This window comes from Piliocolobus tephrosceles, chromosome 10 (genome assembly GCF_002776525.5).
Source record: "Piliocolobus tephrosceles isolate RC106 chromosome 10, ASM277652v3, whole genome shotgun sequence".
Lineage (NCBI taxonomy): Eukaryota > Metazoa > Chordata > Mammalia > Primates > Cercopithecidae > Piliocolobus > Piliocolobus tephrosceles.
The window spans coordinates 117530791-117551227 of NC_045443.1; the positions used below are offsets into that span (position 1 = coordinate 117530791).

The window sequence follows — 20437 nt, forward strand, 5'->3', positions numbered from 1 at the left end:
ATCACAACATGAGGCCAAAACAGACACACTCAATGACAAACCTCTAAATAGACCGGGTCCTTATCAAAGATGCTAATCAAACTTGACCCACCATTCCAGGTTACCACACCAAAAATTCCAACAGTACACCATTAGGAGAATGTAGTTCAGACATTTACTGAGTCAATGTGGCTATCCCAAGATGTTACCCATATCCCAAACTATACTACTGGGTATAGCTGCTCATTCTAGTATGAATGGAGCCCACGGGAAGATGGCTTGTGTGTGGCCAACCAAGGCTTATTCAATCATCATGCTATTAGAGCTTAAAGATACAATACAGACCCAGGACTTCAGTGCTTTCAGAAAATACATTTGGATTGTTAAAATGGTACCAAGAGGTTCCAAAAGCATCATCTAAAGTAACAAACTAGGCATCTTCAAGTCTTCTTACCAGGTGATTTGCTGTGAACCAAAGACCAGGGTCAGCAGAAAATGATGAAGAAGTTAAAGACAAAGTGGCCACCCAGGTTGTGACCAAGAGTCCATTCACAGCATCTGGTTTTGTCCAAAAATGTAACTCTGTCCCTGACTTTTACTATTCAGAGATGCTCAGTAAGGCACTGATCCTAAAAACCAGGATAGCCTTGGCTTCTACCCCAAGACAACTATAGGTCCTCTAGGTTAGAACTTCCCAAGCCTGATTGTCCATCAGAATCACCAGGAGAAGTGCTTCTTTAAAATAAGACAAGCCAGGCATGATGGTTCATGCCTATCCTAGCCCTTTGGGAGACTGAGGCAGTAGAATCACTTGAGGTCAGGAGTTTTGAGACCAGCTTGAGCAATAAAGCGAGACCCCACCTCTAATAAAAACAAAAAATGTAAAAGAAAATAAGATAGACTCATCTAAATCAATATTTGAGTGCCTATCATGTGCCAGCCACTATTCTAGATACTAGGGAAATAGCAGTGAATAAAACAGAAAAAATCACCACCTCCATACAGCTGACGTTCTGGTATAATGAAAAAGTTTTTTTTTTTCTTTTTTTTTTTTTTCTTTTTTTTGAGACGAAGTCTCACTCTGTTGCCCAGGCTGGAGTGCAGTGCCACGATCTCGGCTCACTGCAACCTCTGCCTCCCGGGCTCAAGCAATTCTCCTGCCTCAGCCTCCAGAGTAGGACTACAGGCACGCGCCACCATGCCCAGCTAATTTTTGTATTTTTAGTAGAGATGGGATTTCATCATATTGGCCAGGCTGGACTCGAACTCCTGACCTCAAGTGATCCACCCGCCTCAGTCTCCCAATGTGCTGGGATTACAGGTGTGAGCCACTGTGCCCGGCAAAAATTTTAAAATGATAATAATAAGCAGTATAGTAAGGTAAAGCATATATCTTTCCCATCCTGACTACTTAGGGAGCTTAAAGGATTCCAGGGAATAACCCCAGACTTCATGGATCACACTCCATGGGTAGGAATCTACAGTTTTAAGGAGCTACTGGGGTGATTCAGATGCAGCCAGCCCAGCACCGTGTGACCCACTGCTGAGGAGGCTGTGGAACAAATACGGCTCCCTTCTCCAAGTGAATTAAAAGTTTCTATCGCAGCAATGCCCTTGATGAAACATGGCTTTCATATAGCTATCACCTCTGCTGCTTATATTTTTTTCAGTGACTACCTGGAGCCTTTCTGCATATCAAGACAAGATCACTGACAACAAAGGGCTAGAAAATAACCAGTCCATCAGCACTGAAGCCAATGATCTTCCCTCCTTGCAAGGACTGGAGATGTCTCCTGCACACACAATGAGCAGCTGCAGGTCACCCAAATGATGATCACCAAGGCATAGTAATCAAAGGCTGCGGGCACCGGAGGAGGAAAGAGTCCTAGAGTGAAACAGCCCAAAACAATGTGGCAACCCTGCTGATGGCAGAGAAAGCACAGCAGCTGACAGACAAGCCTAGCTTGGAGCTATAATGGACTTGCTCTTTTAAAGCAAAGACTTTCAGGCCAACAGAGACGGACCCTTCTGATGGCAGCAGCTGCAGATGCTAATTAAAGGGCAAATCTCACATGTGTTCAGTTTGGAAGTAGCGGCTGCTTCTCTGTTGGTGTTTGCATCCATACCCCAGTACTAGGAAGGCAATTTCCAACCATTGTGTTGCATTTGAAACAAAGGACAAATGTGTGTGTGCACGTGTGCACACACACATATGCAATGCACCCACGTGCATGCTTGCATATGTGGGGATGGGGTGAATATTGAACAGTTCTTTAGTACTCTATTCCAATTCACATAGGACATTAGAGGCATGCTGTGCTAGCCACCTCTTAGAAATGTCTCCTTGAAATGCTTGCACGCTCAGCACAACTGAAAGTGCCATGAAAATGTAATGGTGCTGGCGGCATCATTATCCGCTCTGCCCAATGTTCCTGATCTTTGGCATGAGGGAGGAGAGAAGGGGTCCTCAAAGCAGAGTGGCCTCTGAACAGAGTGGCCCTGATATTATTCTTCTTTAGAATAAAAATTCTGTTATTCTCTTCTTGGTCAAAGTGACCAAGAGAAAAAGAGAGAAGGCCCTTTATCTTAGAAAACATGAAACCCAGCCTGATTCATCCATCTATGAAAAAAATCCTCATTGAGTACTGGATCATCCAAAGTCTTGCCAAGAAACAGACAGGACATGCAAACCAGGGAATTGAGGACATTCATTAGGGAAGGGGCTATTTACAAAGTTCGGTTTAGGAGAAGAAAAATAAATTTGGGATGATGAAGCACCCCAGGGCTAGCAACAGAAGGGGACCAGATACCATGCCTGGGCCTGAAAGAGCAAGGACAGGGATTTTGGATGTGCACACTATTATTGGAGGGGCAAAAGGAAGAAGCTATAACCAGAAACTAACTATAGCTACAGTTATAGGACAATGGTTCTCAAAATGAGGTCCCCACAGCAGCAGCAGCATTACTTGGAAACTAGCTAGAAATGCAAAGTCTTGGCCAAGTGCGGTGGTTCATGCCTGGAATGCCGTCATTTTGGGAGGCTGAAGCAGGAGGATCGCTTCAGCCCAGGAATTCAAGACCAGCCTGAGCAACACAGGGAGACCCCTATCTCTACAAAAAATTAAAAAGGTAGCTGGGCATGGTAGTGTATGCCTGTAGTCCCAGCTACTCAGGAGGGTGAGGTAGGAGGACGGCTTGAGCCCAGGAGTTTGAGGCTACAGTGAGCTATGATCGTGCCACTGCATTCCAGCTTGGATGACACAATAAGACTCTATCTCGAAAACAGAAGAAGAAATGCAAATTATTGGGCCCCACCCCAGACCTACTGAATCAGAAACTCTGGGGATAAGGCCAAGCAATTACATTGTGGCTCCTAAAATGGTAAAAGTGTAAATGCACTCACTTGAAACATGCCTCAAAACACCAGAATAAATTTTAAAAAAAAATTTTTTAAACTCTTTCAAAGCCACAGAAAACTCAAAGAACCTCCCAAAGGCAACAATACACTCAACAATTGAAGTCAATAAGAGGAATTAATATCTCATTTCACCAGTAAGAAAATTGAAGCCGAAAAGGCCAGTGACTCTGGAGAGACCAAACAAGGAATGGTAATAAAACAAGAACCAATATTCTAAGTCACAGCCTCATTCTGATGGGCAGCTGGCTTCCAAACCCTGGCTTCAGAAGCAGCAGCATGTGAACAGGCCTGGTGAGTTTTCAGACATGCCTGAAAAATCAGATAATCTTAGCTGAGAGATCAAAACAGCACATGTCTCACTGTCAAAACTATCATAAGCTGCCACATTTCACTAAAGTAAACAATGAAGTTGTGTTCATTAACTCCTTCCAGATTCCCAATGACAGCATAGGCTGCTATTCATGAAAGCCTAGAAACAGCCCACTTTCAAATTGTTCCTACATAGGAAACAAACGCTGCCCATAAAATTGCACAGGTGTGGGTTGAAAGCAAGATAAGAAATACAAAGAACTCATCCCAAGCAGGGCATCCCAGTAGCAGTGGTTTTGGATCCAGAAGTATAATGCCTTGAGTAAGAATATGGAAGGTGAAACCACAGGCCTGGCTTCAAAGCTCAGCTGTACCTTGTATCACCTATAAAAGCAGCTGTTTATTTTGCTTTTTTTTTTTTTGAGATGGAGTCTCACTCTGTCGCCCAGGCTGGAGTGCAGTGGCACCATCTTGGCTCACTGTAACCTCTGCCTTCCAGGTTCAAGCAATTCTCCTGCCTCAACCTCTAGAGTAGCTCAGATTACAGATGCCAGCCACCATACCCAGCTAATTTCTGTATTTTTAGTAGAGACAGGGTTTCACCATGTTGGCCAGGCTGGTCTCGAACTCCTGATCTCAAGTGATCCACTTGCCTCAGCCTCCCAAAGGGCTGAAATTACATGTGTGAGCCACTGTGCCCAGACAAAAGCAGCTGTTTTAGCCTCTGTGACAGACTATTAATTGTGCCCCCCAATCCATCCTTCCCTTATTCCACAGTAATAAGAATTTTAGCTTGACAGAGGTCACACAGCCGACAGTAAATTCCCAGTCTCCTTAGCAGCTAGATGTGCAGTCACATGACTACGTTCTGGCCAAGAAAATGTGAGAGAAAATGATGTGTCCAACTTCCACACCAATCTATGGAGAAAGAATTTGCTTACTCTGAATTTCTTTTTTTTTGAGACGGAGTCTCGCTGTGTCGCCCAGGCTGGAGTGCAGTGGCCGGATCTCAGCTCACTGCAAGCTCCGCCTCCCGGGTTTACGCCATTCTCCTGCCTCAGCCTCCCGAGTAGCTGGGACTACAGGCGCCCGCCACCTCGCCCGGTTAGTTTTTTGTATTTTTAAGTAGAGACGGGGTTTCACCGTGTTAGCCAGGATAGTCTCGATCTCCTGACCTCGTGATCTGCCTGTCTCAGCCTCCCAAAGTGCTGGGATTACAGGCTTGAGCCACCGCGCCCAGCGCTTGCTCTGAATTTCTGTTATTTTTTCCTACCAGCCAGCTGGAACAGAGACATGAAATGGCCCAACTTCAGCCGTGTAAAAGAAGACAACATCCTAAGGAATGGGGGAGTCACAACATGGAAGGAACCTGGATCCCTGAATTAACACACATAGCAGAGCTGCTCTGCCAGCCTGGGCTGTACATTAGGGTCTCTTTGATACAGCAGCTAAGCATGTACCTTAGCTAATATATCTCTACATGCAACTAGGGAAAAACATTTGGAGTGAACATAAGGAAGTCACTGTAAGGTTACAGCACAGAAAAGAATTTCGTGGGTCAATTGCAGGCTCAGAGCAAGGGGAACCTGAAGAAAACCACAGCAGGAAAAATATTAGCACAAAGAATTTAGACAAAACAACACTGGCAGGGTGCAGTGGCTCACGCCTGTAATCTCAGCACTCTGGGAGGCCGAGGCGGGTGGATCATGAGGTCAAGAGTTTGAGAACAGCCTGATCAATATGGTGAAACTCGTCTCTACTAAAAATACAAAAATTAGCCGGGCATGGTGGCGCACGCCTGTAATCCCAGCTACTCAGGAGGCTGAGGTAGGAGAATCACTTGAACCCAGGAGGTGGAGGTTGCACTGAGCTGAGATCGCACCACTGCACTCCAGTCTGGGCGACACAGCGAGACTCCATCTCAAAAAAGAAAAAGAAAAAACAAACATACTACAAGTGGTGGGATGCAAAACTACGTGTTCTTTGTGAAGACCAGTTCCTTCATGGAAGGACACTGATAAAGGCATCTGTTATGCAGAATTGAACAGATTTCTTCATGAACCAGATCAACAGAGCACTGTTTCCATGAGCCACCTGCAGAATACAGGACTAGCCTTGTTATATAGAACCAGATATTATGATGGAGTTTGTGACAATTTTCTATAGACCAGAAAACAGTAAACCAAACTCACTGGTATGTCACCACAAATGGGAAATGTTTAACCATCAAAATGCAAAAGAACTCAAGTTCAATTTCCTTGCACTGCGTTCCAAATTTTGAAAATCTCACAAGTCTATCTTGAATTACACACATTAAAGAAAATAACTCTGCTGAGAATACAATGCAAGTTCTGTAATACAGTAAGTAAATTTGAACATACATCAAATTTCTATGAAATTAATCACACATTCATCCAATAAATATTGTTTAAGCATTGACTTGGTAAAGCTCTCCCTTTAAGGATGAAGTCACCTAGTGGGACAGACCAGCACCCACTCATGAAGGAGAAGTACAGGGTGCAATGAGAGTACAGTCAAAAGGTGCCATCCCAGAAGTATAGGTTCTAGGAGGGGCTTCTGAAAGAAGTGAAATCTGATCCAACCCAGAAAGAGAAAGAGGAGTTAGCAAGGTGAACAGGGAAAGAGTGAACAGCATGCAAAAAGGTCAGAGGCAAGGTCAAAGAACCAAAGGAAGTTCAGGATGGATGTAAGGTAGAAAGATAAATAGTAAGTGATGAGGTGACTACCAGGGCAAGAAAGGCCTGGTAAGTCACGTGAAAGAGGGTGGACTTCATCCAGAGGACAGCAGGGAGTCTTGAAGGGTTTCAATAGCGGGATGTCTTGGCTGCAGTATGTGGAAGACCTGGGAGGAGGGCCAGACAGATGGCAGCGAGAACACTTCAGAGGTTATCACAGCAATGCAGGGTAGAGAAGATGGAGGCCTGAAATCCACACAGCAGGGGCAAGACTGGAGAGAAGAGACAGCCAGGAGGGATATACCATAGGAGGCAGAATCCTGTTGTTTTTTTCACTGATTTAAAATGTATCTTCAAGGCCAGGCGCGGTGGCTCACACCTATAATTCCAGCACTTTGGGAGGTCAAGGCAGGCAGATCACAAGGTCAGGAGTTCGAGACCAGCCTGGTCAACATGGAGAAACCTCATCTCTACTAAAAGACAAAAACTAGCCAGGCGTGGTGGTGCACGCCTGTAATCCCAACTACTCAGGAGGCTGAGGCAGGAGAATTGCTTGAACCCAGGAGGCAGAGGTTGCAATGAGCCGAGATTACGTCACTGCACTCCAGCCTGGGCAGAGTGAGACTCCGTCTCAAAAAAAAAAAAAAAAAAAAAAAAAAAAAATTAATGTTCAACTGCCAAGGGAGCATGATATGTAAGTTTCCCCAAACTTCAAATGTTTGTTGACGTAAAAGTGGCCAATAGATAGGATGGAATTTCAGGACTGTACAGTACCAATATAAATCTAGGATCCCTTTATCTTGCAACAGAACAGGCTTCCAGATTCAGAATTTTTCAGATTTCAGAAAAGTAAAGGAAAAGTGGTATATACACTTTTTTTTTTTTTTTTTTTGAGACAGAGTCTTGCTCTGTCACCCAGGCTGCAGTGCGCTGGCATGATCTTGGCTCACTGCAACCTCCACCTCCTGGGTTCAAGTGATTCTCCTGCCTCAGCCTAAGGAGTAGCTGGGATTACAGGCACCCACCATCACACCTGGCTAACTTATGTATTCTTAGTAGAGATGGGGTTTCACCATGTTGGCCAGGCTGGTCTTGAACTCCTGAATTCAGGTTATCTACCCGCCTCGGCCTCCCAAAGTGCTGGAATTACAGCCGTGAGCCACCGTTCCCAGCCATACATACACTTTATATTATGTAACACCCTCAGTAGGGTCTGGGACATCACCTCATAATCAAACACATTCATAATTTTATAGTAAAATGTGAAGTCACACTAAAGGGAATGAATAAAGACTAAAAAGAGTCTTAAGACAGATTGGATCAAGTTTTGCCAAAAACTGAGTTCAAGTCAGATTTTGTTGATAAGCAAGTAATAAAAGAACTTGAGGTTATTCAGAACTCTAGGTATTTCAGAATTACAGATAAGGGATGGCAGAGGTATGATCATATCTTAATTTCCAAGCTAAGTTTGCGCTTTTATGTGAAAACTATACCCTTAGCAAGCATTTTACTCTAAAGCAACAAAGTACTTGAGAAGAAAATGGAGAAAGAAAATATTAATAATTACAAAATCCCATCAATAATACCCAATTGAGCTACAAAAGAAGGGAGTAAAAATGTCATTGACTCAAGTAGCAATGTGCTGAGGCAACCAGAACTCCAAAAAACAGCTGCATTAAGAACTCTCCCAGGCCGGGCGCGGTGGCTCACACCCGTCATCCCAGCACTTTGGGAGGCCGAAGCGAGCGGATGATGAGGTCAGAAGATAGAGACCATCCTGGCTAACACGGTGAAGCTCCGTCTCTACTAAAAATACAAAAAATTAAACGAGTGCGGTGGCGCACGCCTATCTATAATCCCAGCTACTCCGGAGGCTGAGGCAGAAGAATCGCTTGAACCCAGGAGGCGGAGGCTGTGGTGAGCCGAGATCAGGACACTGCACTCCAGCCTTGGTGACAGAGCGAGACTCCGTCTCAAAAACAAAACAAAACAAAAAACTTCCATCTTGCAAGATGGCGGATGGAAAAGCTGAGTAGAAGCTAAGGATGCTGATGCCGGTGGTGAGATCAATGGGGAAGCCCCCTACATCTGGGAGCCTGTCCTAGCATAGAAATCTGCAGACAGTACCAATCCAAGAGGTACTCCAGGAAGACTATGCCCAAGCAGATGTCCACAGCAGTTAAATCCACAATTAAGAAGACAAAGGTGGCCGGGCGCGGTGGCTCATGCCTCCCAAGTGCTCATCCCAGCACTTTGGGAGGCTGACGCAGGCAGATCACATGGGGTTAGGAGTTACAAACCAGCCTGGCCAACATGGTGAAACTCTGTCTCTACTAAAAATGCAAAAAGTAGCCAGACATGGTCGTGGGCACCTGAAAATCCCAGCTACTCAGGAGGCTGAAGCAGAAGAATTGCTTGAACCTAGAAGGTGAAGGCTACAGTGAGCCAAGATCCTGCCACTGTACTCCAGCCTGGGCAACAGAGCAAGACTCTGTCTCAAAAAAAAAAAAAAAGTCCAGGCGCAGTGGCTCACACCTGCAATCCCAGCACTTTGGGAGGTGGAGGCGGGTGGATTACAAGGTCAGGAATTCAAGACCAGCCTGGCCAACATGGGGAAACCCCACCTCTACTAAAAAATACAAAAATGAGCCAGGCATAGTGGCACACACCTGTAATCCCAGCTACTTGGGAGGCTGAAACAGGATAACCTGGGAGGCGGAGGTCGCAGTGAGCCGAGATCACGCAATTGCACTCCAGTCTGAGCGACAGGATGAGACTCCATCTCACACACACACACACACACACACACACACACACACAAGGAAGAAAAAGGAAAGTTCTTTCTACTATGACAAAGCTAGGTGGTGGTAATAAGAATGGTGACATCAGGCCGGGCACGGTGGCTCAAGCCTGTAATCCCAGCACTTTGGGAGGCCGAGAGGGGCGGATCACAAGGTCAGGAGATCGAGACCATCCTGGCTAACACGGTGAAACCCCGTCTCTACTAAAAAATACGAAAAAAAAAAAAAAAAACTAGCCGGGCGAGGTGGCGGGTGCCTGCAGTCCCAGCTACTCGGGAGCCTGAGGCAGGAGAATGGTGTAAACCCGGGAGGCGGAGCTTGCAGTGAGCTGAGATCCGGCCACTGCACTCCAGCCCGGGCGACAGAGCGAAACTCTGTCTCAAAAAAAAAAAAAGAATGGTGACATCAAAGTGAGAAATTATCAAAATGCCCAGATAGTACTCTCCTGAAGATGTGATTTGAGAACTGTTCAGACATGAAACCAAGCACTACCATCAACATGAAAGAAAACTACATTTGGGCATCCCTGCTGGGGCTCCTCTGATCATCCTCACTGGCCACAGGGGAGGCAAGCAGTGGTTTCCCTGAAGCTACTGAGCAGTAGCCTGCCACACAGACCACTAAATCCTCAACTGAGTTCCTTTACACAGAACACTGAAAATTTGTCAACGCCTCTACCAAAATAGACCTTGATGGTGTGAAAATCCCAAAGCATTTCAATAATGCTTACTTTTAAGAAGAATAAGCTGCCTGAGACTAGACACCAAGAAGAGGAGCTCTTCAACTCAGAGAAGAGAAATATGAGTTTATTGAACACTGCAAGGTAGACCAGAAAACTGTGGACTCTCAACTTTGGTTCAAAAAGCAAAGCCCTTCCTAATTCCAGGACCTCTTAGATTCTGTGTAACATTGAAAATGAAGTTTATCTTCACAAGTGAGTGTTCTAAACCTCTTGCAGAGCTCTAATTAAAATATCTAAAACAGGCTGGGTGTTGTGGCTTATGCCTGCGATCCCAACAATTTGGGAAGCCAAGGCAGGAGGATGGCCTGGGGCCAGGAGTTCAAAACTAGCCTAGGCAACCTAGTAAGACCCCAGTCTCTGAAAAATTTAAAAATTAGCTAGGCATGGTGGTTTGTACCTGTTGTCCCAGCTAATCAGGAAGCTGAAGCAGGAGAATCACTTGAGCCCTGGAATTTGAGGTTACAGTGAGCTATGATCATGCCACTGCAACAGAGACCTCATCACTTAAAAAAAAAATACGTATCTAAAACAACAATAACAAACAAACATGAACCAAAACAAATAAAAGCCCTATTGTTTCAAGGGAACTTCTTTTCTTTCTTTTTTTTTTTTTTTTTTCTGATAGGGAGTCTCACTCTGTGGCCCAGGCTAGAGTGCAGTGGCATAATCTCAGCTTACTGCAAGCTCCGCCTTCTGGGTTCACACCATTCTGCTGCTTCAACCTCCCAAGTAGCTGGGACTATAGGCGCCCGCCACCGCGTCCAGCTAATTGTTTATATTTTTAATACAGACAGGGTTTCACCACGTTAGCCAGGATGGTCTCGATCTCCTGACCTCATGATCCACCCACCTCGGCCTCCCAAAGTGCTGGGATTACAGGCGTGAGCCATCATGCCTGGCCCAAACTTCTTTTCTTAATAAAGAAGCCTGAGGCTGGGCACGATGGCTCATGCCTGTAATCCCAGCACTTTGGGAGGCTAAGATGGGTGGATCAACTAAGGTCAGGAGTTCAAGACCAGCCTAACCCACATGGCGAAACCCCATCTCTACTAAAAATACAAAAATCAGCTGGGCGTGGTGGCATGTGCCTGTAGTCTCAGCTATACAGGAGGCTAAGGCAGGAGGATCACTTGAACCCGGGAAGTGGAGGTTGCAGTGAGCCGAGAATGCACGACTATACTCTAAGCCTGGGTGACAGAGAAAGATTCTGTCTCAGAAAAAAAAAAGAAAAAAGAAAAGGCGCAGTGGCTCACACCTGTAATCCCAGCACTTTGGGAGGCCGAGGCAGGTGGATCACCTGAGGTCAGGAGTTTGAGACCAGCCCCACCAACATAGTGAAACCCTGTCTCTACTAAAAATACAAAAATTAGCAGGGTATGGTGGCATGCACCTGTAATCCCAACTACTTGGGAGGCTGAGGCAAGAGAATCACTTGAACCCAGGAGGTGGAGTTTGCAGTGAGCTGAGACTGAGCCATTGCACTCCAGTCTGGGTGACACCAGCCTGGGTGACAGAGCGAGACTTTGTCTCAAAAAAAAAAAGTCCGTTAATACGTTCAAACATGAGAAGCTCCCTAAGATGCAGAGAGCACAAGGTAAATATTGCATCTGCAACAAATGTCCTGGAACACCAGCAACCCTAGAAACAGACCAAAGTTATCTGTGAAGATGAGGGTTCCATGTCCCAAGTCTCAAAGAAGGAAAGCTTCTAAGGCAATATTTAAGAAAGGGTATTTCAGGCCATACACCTAAGAGCCATGGCATTGGTTCTGAAGGCACATGTGGTCAGTCAAAGCCAGTCTTCCAATAGATTCGTATGTGAATGTCCTCACTCAGAGGACAAGGAAAACTTCTCTCCAGGCACTGGGTTCTCAACTAATATGAAACCGAGACAAATAAACTTATTTATTTTAGGTCAGAAATAAAAGCAGCAAATTCCTCAAAAACTGGCCAGTAGAAGTTTAAGATACGTGGGAGTTCATCTCTCTCGTACCTTTTCTCTCACGTGAGCCTGTTTATCTCCATTCAGGGTAACATGACAGTCTTCTTTTGAGGGCTGAATCAGGAACAAAAATTGTTTCTAGGATACACTCTTTAAATTAAGGAATTTAATCCCTCAAGAACCTAAACAAGGCCCCAAAATGAATTTTAGCATTTTCTTACTTATGATATATACACATCAGGGAAAATTATGCCACTGCTCAAAGAATAAAGGAGACCTGCGTGACTGACAAGGAAGAAAGGATGTCTGGGATACACTGGTGAAAGGCAACAGCGAGCCGGAGAGCCAAGCATAGAGTAACATACCATTTTTATAAAGCAAACTATACTCATGAGGATATAGAAGTATCCCCCACGGGGGCTGGGCACGGTGGCTCACACCTGTAATCCCAGCACTTTGGAAGGCCAAGGCAGGAAGATCGCTTGAGCTCAAGAGATCAAAACCAGCCTAGGCAACATGGCAAAACTCTGTCTCTACTAAAAATACAAAAATTAGCCAGGCGCAGTGGTGTACACCCAGGAGGCTGAGGTGGGAAGATTGCTGGAGCCCAGGAAGTTGACGCTGCAGTGAGCCATGTTCATGCCACTGAACTCCAGCCCGGGTGGCAAAGCGAGACCTGGTCTCAAAAAAAGAAGAAAAGAAAAATATTCCCACCATGCTCCCACAGAGCATAGTTAAGGGTCAGAAAGGAAGAGCTTATGTAACCATTTAACATTTCTTCCCCTAGGGAGGAGGATTAGAAAATAAAACGGAGGGGCCGGGCAGAGTGGCTCACGCCTGTAATCCCAACACTTTGGGAGGCTGAGGCAGGTGGATCATTTGAGGTCAGGAGTTTGCGGCCAGCCCGGTCAATGTGGTAAAATCCCATCTCTACTAAAAACACAAAAATTAGTTGGGCGTGGTGACACGCACCTGTAATCCCAGCTACCTGGGAGGCTGAGGCAGAAGAATCGCTTGAACCTGGGAGGCGGAGATTGCAGTGAGCCGAGATTGCGCCACTGAACTCCAGCCTGGGTGACAGAGCGAGACTCTGTGTCAATAAAAAAAGAAGAGAAAAGAAAATGGGGGGCTTTCCCTTCAACTTCATGCATTTCTACAGTGTTTGCATTTTCTTATCACAACCATGAATTATCTTTTTTTTTATCCTAAGCAAGCTAACACAGGAAGTTTTTAAAAATTAAAGCAACATTCTCTTATACGTAATAACAAACTATTCCCCCAATAAATTATTTTCTATTATTGCCTTAAAGCCACAGCTACAATATGCAACAATCAATGAGGCTGTTTCTAAATGGGTTAGCTCTTGATCTTTATAAAGAGGAAACCAGGGAGACACCTGTAAGGCAAGAAAGCCTTTGAATGAATGAGACCACATGGGCAAGAACCACATTCAGTTTTACCACAGGCATCTGAGTGTCAGAGTGTTAGGCTAATTCCAGAGAGAAAGATGTAAAGACTCACCAGATAAAGGTGATTTTTGTCCTGAAAGGCATACTGTAATTGGGGGATCCACGGGCTTGTGCTTTGAGATAGTATGTTCCGCTCTTCCTCAAAAAATGAAACCTAGGAAAAAAAGAAACTGCTTAGAAAATTATAAAGAATTAAGTGTGAGAGGGGGAAAAAAGTATTTTCCTCTGTCTTTATGCCTAAACAGATAGTTCTAGCTTAAAAAAAAAAAAAAGAAGAAGAAAAAGAAAAAGAAAAGAAAAGAAAGAATAAGGAAGGAAGAAGGAAAAGAGGGAGGAAGGGAGGGAGGGAAGGAGGGAGGGAGGGAAGGAGGCAAGAAGGGGCTGTCACTTAGCCCAGAATTGCATAAATCTCAATCATTCACCTACTTTGGTCACAATTTTTGCCAGGTCCATATATTACCTGCTCAATTCTTTACCTAACATATTTCTTTAAACTCCCTTTCTTTAAATGTAAATATTTTTCTCTTCCTTTTCTGTTCCTGAACAATTCAGTCCTAAAGCCACTCGCTGGTGTGGAACAAGGTAAGCATCCATGCTGGTTATGGGGAGGGTCACGGTGGCCCAGGACAGGGTGCCAGTCCCAAGCAACATGAGGAGGGCGGCACCCACGTGTGGGCGCAGCCCAATACCACAGGCCCACACAGGGTGAGGAAGACATCCACGTGAAAGGGCAACCCAGAGCCGATTATCTGGACCCACCAAGGGGAGGTGGGATACCAACAAAGACAGTAGATTGGATGCACACAGATGCATAAAATAAGTAATCATATTAAGGGTATAATGTCAGAGAACAGAATTACAAACATGGAAAGGGTAAAAACTAAAATGAACCCTGTGAAGTTGGATTGGAACTGGGGGTACCGGTGTGAACTCATGGTTTTCCCTTTTTATTTTTGTAGAGAAAGAGTCTCTATGTTTCCCAAGCTGTTCTTGAACTCCTGGCTTCAAGTGATCCTCTTGCCTCAGCCTCCCAAAATCCTGAGATTAAAGGCATGAGCCACTGTGCCCAGCCACAGTTTTCAATATATAGACATAGATACACAAATACAGATGTAAATGTATGTGCGTGTGTGTGTGTGTGCATGCACACGTGCATGTGTAGGTGGATATATATTGTATATACATATGTGTATTCCTTAGTGCTGTCCACTGAAACGGGTCTGGGAGTAGTGACACCCCAGTAGCAATGAAAACACCCAATGTCCAGATCTCGGCCTCTAAACACCATTGTCCACTGAAAGGAACAGGGCTCCTCTGAGAAATGACTGATGCCAGAGCCAGGGCAGAGAAAGTAAAAGTACCAAAAGAACCTGAACATCTGGCTATACCAGAAAGCAGGAAAGTATTCAATGAATCTTGGGGACAAGTGAGAAGGACACAAAAGCTAACCTAAAAAGGTTCTCAGTGGCCAAATTGGGAACAATTTAAGTATAACACTCGTGACAGAAATGGATTATAACTCACTGACTGAAATAGGAAAATGCAAGTCCACATAGACATAAAATATTTCCATCATTTGAAAGTAACTCTCCAAAAAACACTTTTTTAATTACAAAGGAGGCTGGGTGCAGTGGCTCATGCCTATCATCCCAGCACTTCGGGAGGCCAAGGCAGGAAGACTGCTTGAGGCCAGGAGTTAGAGACCAGCATGGACAACATAGTGAGACCCCATCTCTACAATACAAAGATTAGCTGGGTGTGGTGATGTGTACTTATAGTCCCAGTTACTCAGGAGGCCGTGGCAGGTGGATTACTTGAGCCCAGGAGTTCAACGCTGCAGTGAGCCAAGATCGCATCACTGCACTCCAGCTTGGGCAACCAAGCAAGATCCTGTCTCTAAGAAAAATAAAATACATAAAATTACGAAGGAGGAAGGAGTAACTCCACGAGTAGAAAAGCATAACTGGCATCACGTTAATCAAGTGATCAAAGTGAGCATCAACATGAATATGATAAATTGAAACTGAGAGTCGCCTGCTTGGATGGAATAAGAATAGAGCATCTTGTCTGTGATATTCCAGCCAAAGATCAAGACCCTGAATCTAAACATGAGCAACATCAGGCAAATTCAAATTTTACAAAATAACTGGCCTATAATCATCAGAATTGTCAAGGTCATGAGAGTCCAGGAAAAATCAAAGAACTGCTCCAGATTGAAGGAGACTAAAGAGACAAGACAATTAAGTGTCACGTGTGATCCTCAACTCGATTGTTTTATTCTAAAAGACATTATGGGGGCTGGGCATGGGGGGCTGGGCAAGATCACTTGAGGTCAGGAGTTCGAGGCCAGCCTAGCCAACATGGTGAAACTCCGTCTCTACTAAAAAATACAAAACTTCGCTGGGTGTGGTGGCGTGCTACTTGTGGGGCTGAATCACTTGAACCCGGGAGGCGGAGGTTGCGGTGAGCTGAAATCTCACCACTGCACTCTAACTTGGGTGACTAAGTGAGACTGTGTCTTAAAAAAAAAAAAAAAACTGTGTAAATCAACTGCTTAAAATAAATAAATTATACATATGCATATATATGTAAATATATTCTATGCATGTGTACATATATATTTCTGTGTATATATATTCTGTATGCAATATATATTCTATGTGTATATACATTCTGTGTGTGTATATATATTCTATGTATATATTCATTGGGTATCTATCAAATGGTTTAAGAAAAAAAGTTGTTCATACTGTATGTGATGGTTAGTCTTACGTGTCAACTTATAATCCTAGATGATTATATATCTATCTCCTACTGGTTCCATTTCCCTTAAGAACCCTGACTATACTGTACTTGCAACTTTTCATTAAATTTGTGATTGTTGGCCAGGAGCGGTGGCTCACGCCTGTAATCCCAACACTTTGGGAGGCCGAGGCGGGCAGATCACTTGAGGTCAGGAGTTCAAGACTAGCCTAGCCAATGTGGTGAAACGCCGTCTCTACTAAAAATACAAAAATTAGCCGGGCATGGTGGAGATTACACCTGAATAGGTGTAATCCCACCTATTCAGAAGGCTGAGACAGGAGAATCGTTTGAACCCAGGAGGCAGAGGCTGCAGTGAGCAGAGACTCTGCAACTGCACTCCAGCCTAGGTGACAAAGCAAGACTCTGTCTCCAAAAAAAAACCAAAAAACAATGGTTACTGTTTCAATTTTTTTTAATTTAATTTTAAATTTAAAAAATTGTTTAGGTTATTGTTAGAACAAGTTACAGGGGATTTGTTTGTTTGTTTGTTTTGTTTTGTTTTAGAGACAGGGTCTTGCCATGTTACCTAAGCTGGTCTCAAACTCCTGGGCCCAAACCATCCTCCCACCTTGGCCTCCCAAAGTGCTGGGATGACAGGTGTGAGCAAAGTTACAGGTTTTGATATGTTAGTTAATATTAAACTATTAAATATTTTTATATAGGTTGTCCATGTACTACCTAAAATCATGAGATTTAACACTACCAGAGATAAATCTAACACATTTGGGAAACAGCAACCTAACCCCAGTAATTTACTACACCTGATGCTGATCCTTCTTTTGTCTGGCACATAAAAGGTGTCCAAGGAAGGCTGAACTGAACAGCACTTTGGGAGGCCGAGGCAGGCAGACCACAAGGTCAGAAGTTCGACACCAGCCTGACCAACATGGTGAAACTCCCCCTCTCTACTAAAAATACAAAAATCAGCCAGGTGTGGTGGCAGGCACCTGTAATCCCAGCTACTCAGGAGGCTGAGCCAGGAGAATCACTTGAACCTGGAAGGCGGGGGTTGCAGTGAGCCAAGATTGCACCACTGCACTCTAGCCTGGGCAACAGAGTGAGACTCATTCTCTAAATAAATAAATAAATAAATAAATAAATAAATAAATAAATAATAAAGTGAACTGGGTGTGGCAGCACATGCCTATGGTCCCAGCTACTTGAGAGGCTGAGGCGGGAGGGTCCCTTAAGCCCAGGAGTTTGAGGATGCAGTGAGCTATGACCACACCACTGCATTCCAGCACAGATGACAGTGAGACCCTGTCTCTAAAATAATAGAAACAGTCGGCCAGGCGCCGTGGCTCACGCCTGTAATCCCAGCACTTTGGGAGGCCCAGGCGGGTGAATCATGAGGTCAGGAGATGGAGACCATCCTGGCTAACATGGTGAAACCCCGTCTCTACTAAAAATACAAAAAAAGTAGCCAGGCGTGGTGGTGGGCACCTGTAGTCCCAGCTACTTGGGAGGTTGAGGCAGGAGAATGGTGTGAACCCGGGAGGCGGAGCTTGCAGTGAGCCGAGATTGTGCCACCACACTCCAGCCTGGGCAACAGAGCAAGACTCTGTCTCTAAATAAATAAACAAACAAACAAACAAACAGTCTCTGAGGACCCCTTCCAGCTGTCAGAGAACCTGGGTGGGTGTGCGGGCCTCTCCCAGGAGAGGCCTCAGACTTGTCTGCAGAACAGCATCCCTCCCTCCTCTCAGGCGCTTCTTTTCCTTTGCTCCTTGTGCTGGCTTCTCTCCTCTCATGCCCTTAAATTCCAAATGGCTCAGTTAAGGACCCTACTTTTCTTTTCTATGCATCCTCTTAAGGAATGAATAGGCGGCTTTAGTTAGCGCCTGTATGTGTATAATTTTATAAGCCCCCAGCCCACACTTCCACACGGTCATTTCAGGCCATTCGCCTGGAGGAAGGCATACCTATTTGAATGTCTCTATTGTTTGCCTGCCGTGTGGTCTATTGGATTATTTTCTTTTTACATGCACTATTTCCCGTCAAAAACATAAGCATCACAAGGTCAGGGCTACACGTAATGTCTCTTCCCCAGGACCCAGAAACATACCAGATACAGCAGATGCTCAGGTAGCGTGAACTGATGAGACACAGTTCTTTCTCAGGAGCTGGGAGGCTGAGTGAGCATCTTCCACTCCTCTCTTCCAAATTATCTGCCATGTCCTGTCGCTTTTCCTTTCTATTATGCTGCTCACATTTTATTGCTAAACACAGAATCCACTCTCAGATCCTGACAAGCAGCTTCCTGCCCTCCACCGCTTCTCTGATTGGAGGGCACATAAAGTCACTGAAGTCCACAGGGCCAGACTCTGATCCCAACCTCCTCCTTCCAGAGGCCTAAATAATCCCCAACAGCCTCACAAAGTAAACTGCAATTCAAAAACCGGTTCTTGGGGGAATGGGGAGGTATTGTATAATGGATAGAGAGTTTCTGTTTGGGATAGAAAAGTTCTAGAAATGGATAGTGGTCATGGTTGTACAACACCATGAATGCATTGAATACCACTCAGTTGCACATTTAAAAATGGTTAAAATGGTACACTTTATGTTATATATATTTTACCACAATTTTTTAAAAAAAGGTTCTTGAGTTTCCCACCCATTTCCCCCTCCCCACCCAAATGTCCTCATTTCGCCATTTCCCAGTCTGTTCTGAACCACTGAACACACACACCCACACACACACACTTGCATAGCATTCTAGTACTCCAGAATGTCACACTTCTACCCAACATGTTCTCATCACTTCTCTCTGCCCAGAACCTACATTTCCCCCCATCAGTGAGAACTGTCCCTAACTGTCCCTTGCTCACCCACAACATCTCCCCTCACATCATCGTTAATTAATTTGCTAATTGCTCTTCCACTTCTATGATACTTTAGCTGGTAAGCACCTGCTTTATACATTTGCATTTTTCCTCCACTTTTCAAGGTTGTTTTTAAACCCTGAAAATAACAGCCATGGGACTTCTATTCCTTTTGCAAGCTTCCTGCAGGGCTGGGTACATTATCAGACATATCATGTGCACTAAAATGTCTGTAAGTAATAAATTACTCTCTGAATTCCAAGGCTGATGGCCATCTCTCTAAAACACAGCAAATGGATCAATGTTGAGAGACAGTAGCCTTGTTTAAAAGAAAGAAAAATACCACAACAAAAAAGATAACGTTCTACCTGCTCTCAAACAAGCAACTCCCTAGCCACATAACAAAGAATTTTATTTGATTTCTTCAAAGGCCTGTTTTAAAACCAAATCCATATGCCCATAACACAAATATCTAAAGCGTGTACAAAAGCAATGCGATTCACCCCACCATATGTATATCCTGAGTCCCCAGCTAGCGGTCATAAAAGATCATCTTAAATTCATTAGTTAAAAGGCCAACTTGGTACTGAAATAAATCACAACTATAGAAACATGATACATCAAGAGGAATTTGTGAGCCTTCAAAATTAGCCAACATCAGTTCAAGAAGATGAGCTAAGAACACAAGAGACCTTTTTGCCCCAACCATCATTAAATATAGTCACAGAGGAAAACGTGCTCGATCCTAGACGCCAGTATAGCAGATTATCGTCTTTGCAATGAACACTCCGGTACAGAAAGTGGAAAAGCACGATGTTAAAATCCTCCTACCTGCTCCTGGGCCAATAAAGCCTTCTTCTTCATCACTTTCATAGCATGGATGTCCCCGGTTGCCTTCTCTCTCACCACCTGCACTTCAGCAAAGTGACCACAACCTACAAGACTTCTGACTTCAAAGTCCTTTGCTGAAGGCTGGAGCTCCTGTAACTCAGCTATGGTGTCGGAATCTGCAAAAGATGCAAGAGTTATCCCCAGGTAAATAAAGCATGCAAATATATGCATCTTTATGAAAGAAAAAAAAAAAGAAAATAGCGTTCGGATAGCTTCCCTCACTGTCGAAGACATTCACTTTCTCATCCATCATGAATAATTATAAAATCAGTACAAAAGTGTTTTTATATGTTAAGTTAAAATTAAGGGCTCCAGAAATTCCAAAGTACAGTTTCCATGGCAGCTACAATTTGAATCCCATAGACTCAGAAAACAGGGAGAGAGGATACAAATTATGTTTTCCTTCTTCCTCTCTGAAGGCTGCAGGGCAGTGTTTGGTCAAGCATGCTTATCAGCATTTAGACTGGTTTACAGTGTGACATTGTCAACAAGAGTCTAATTTAGACCAACTTGGGACCTGGCTTCCAGGTCATTCCATTCTAACTACATGTGCTTAGTTTTATC

General features: G+C 44.4%; 1 protein-coding gene across 1 annotated transcript in view; it reads right to left on the reverse strand.

The window, feature by feature from the left end:
* The window catches only part of CIT (citron rho-interacting serine/threonine kinase), a 196755-nt gene that overhangs the window by 155823 nt on the left and 20495 nt on the right, over window positions 1-20437 (reverse strand). The window contains exons 4-5 of the mRNA XM_023204554.2: window positions 19814-19989; window positions 13408-13509 (exon numbers count right to left, since the gene is read on the reverse strand). Of these exons, the coding sequence (XP_023060322.1) occupies window positions 13408-13509; window positions 19814-19989 (278 nt within the window). The remainder of the gene's footprint in view (window positions 1-13407; window positions 13510-19813; window positions 19990-20437) is intronic.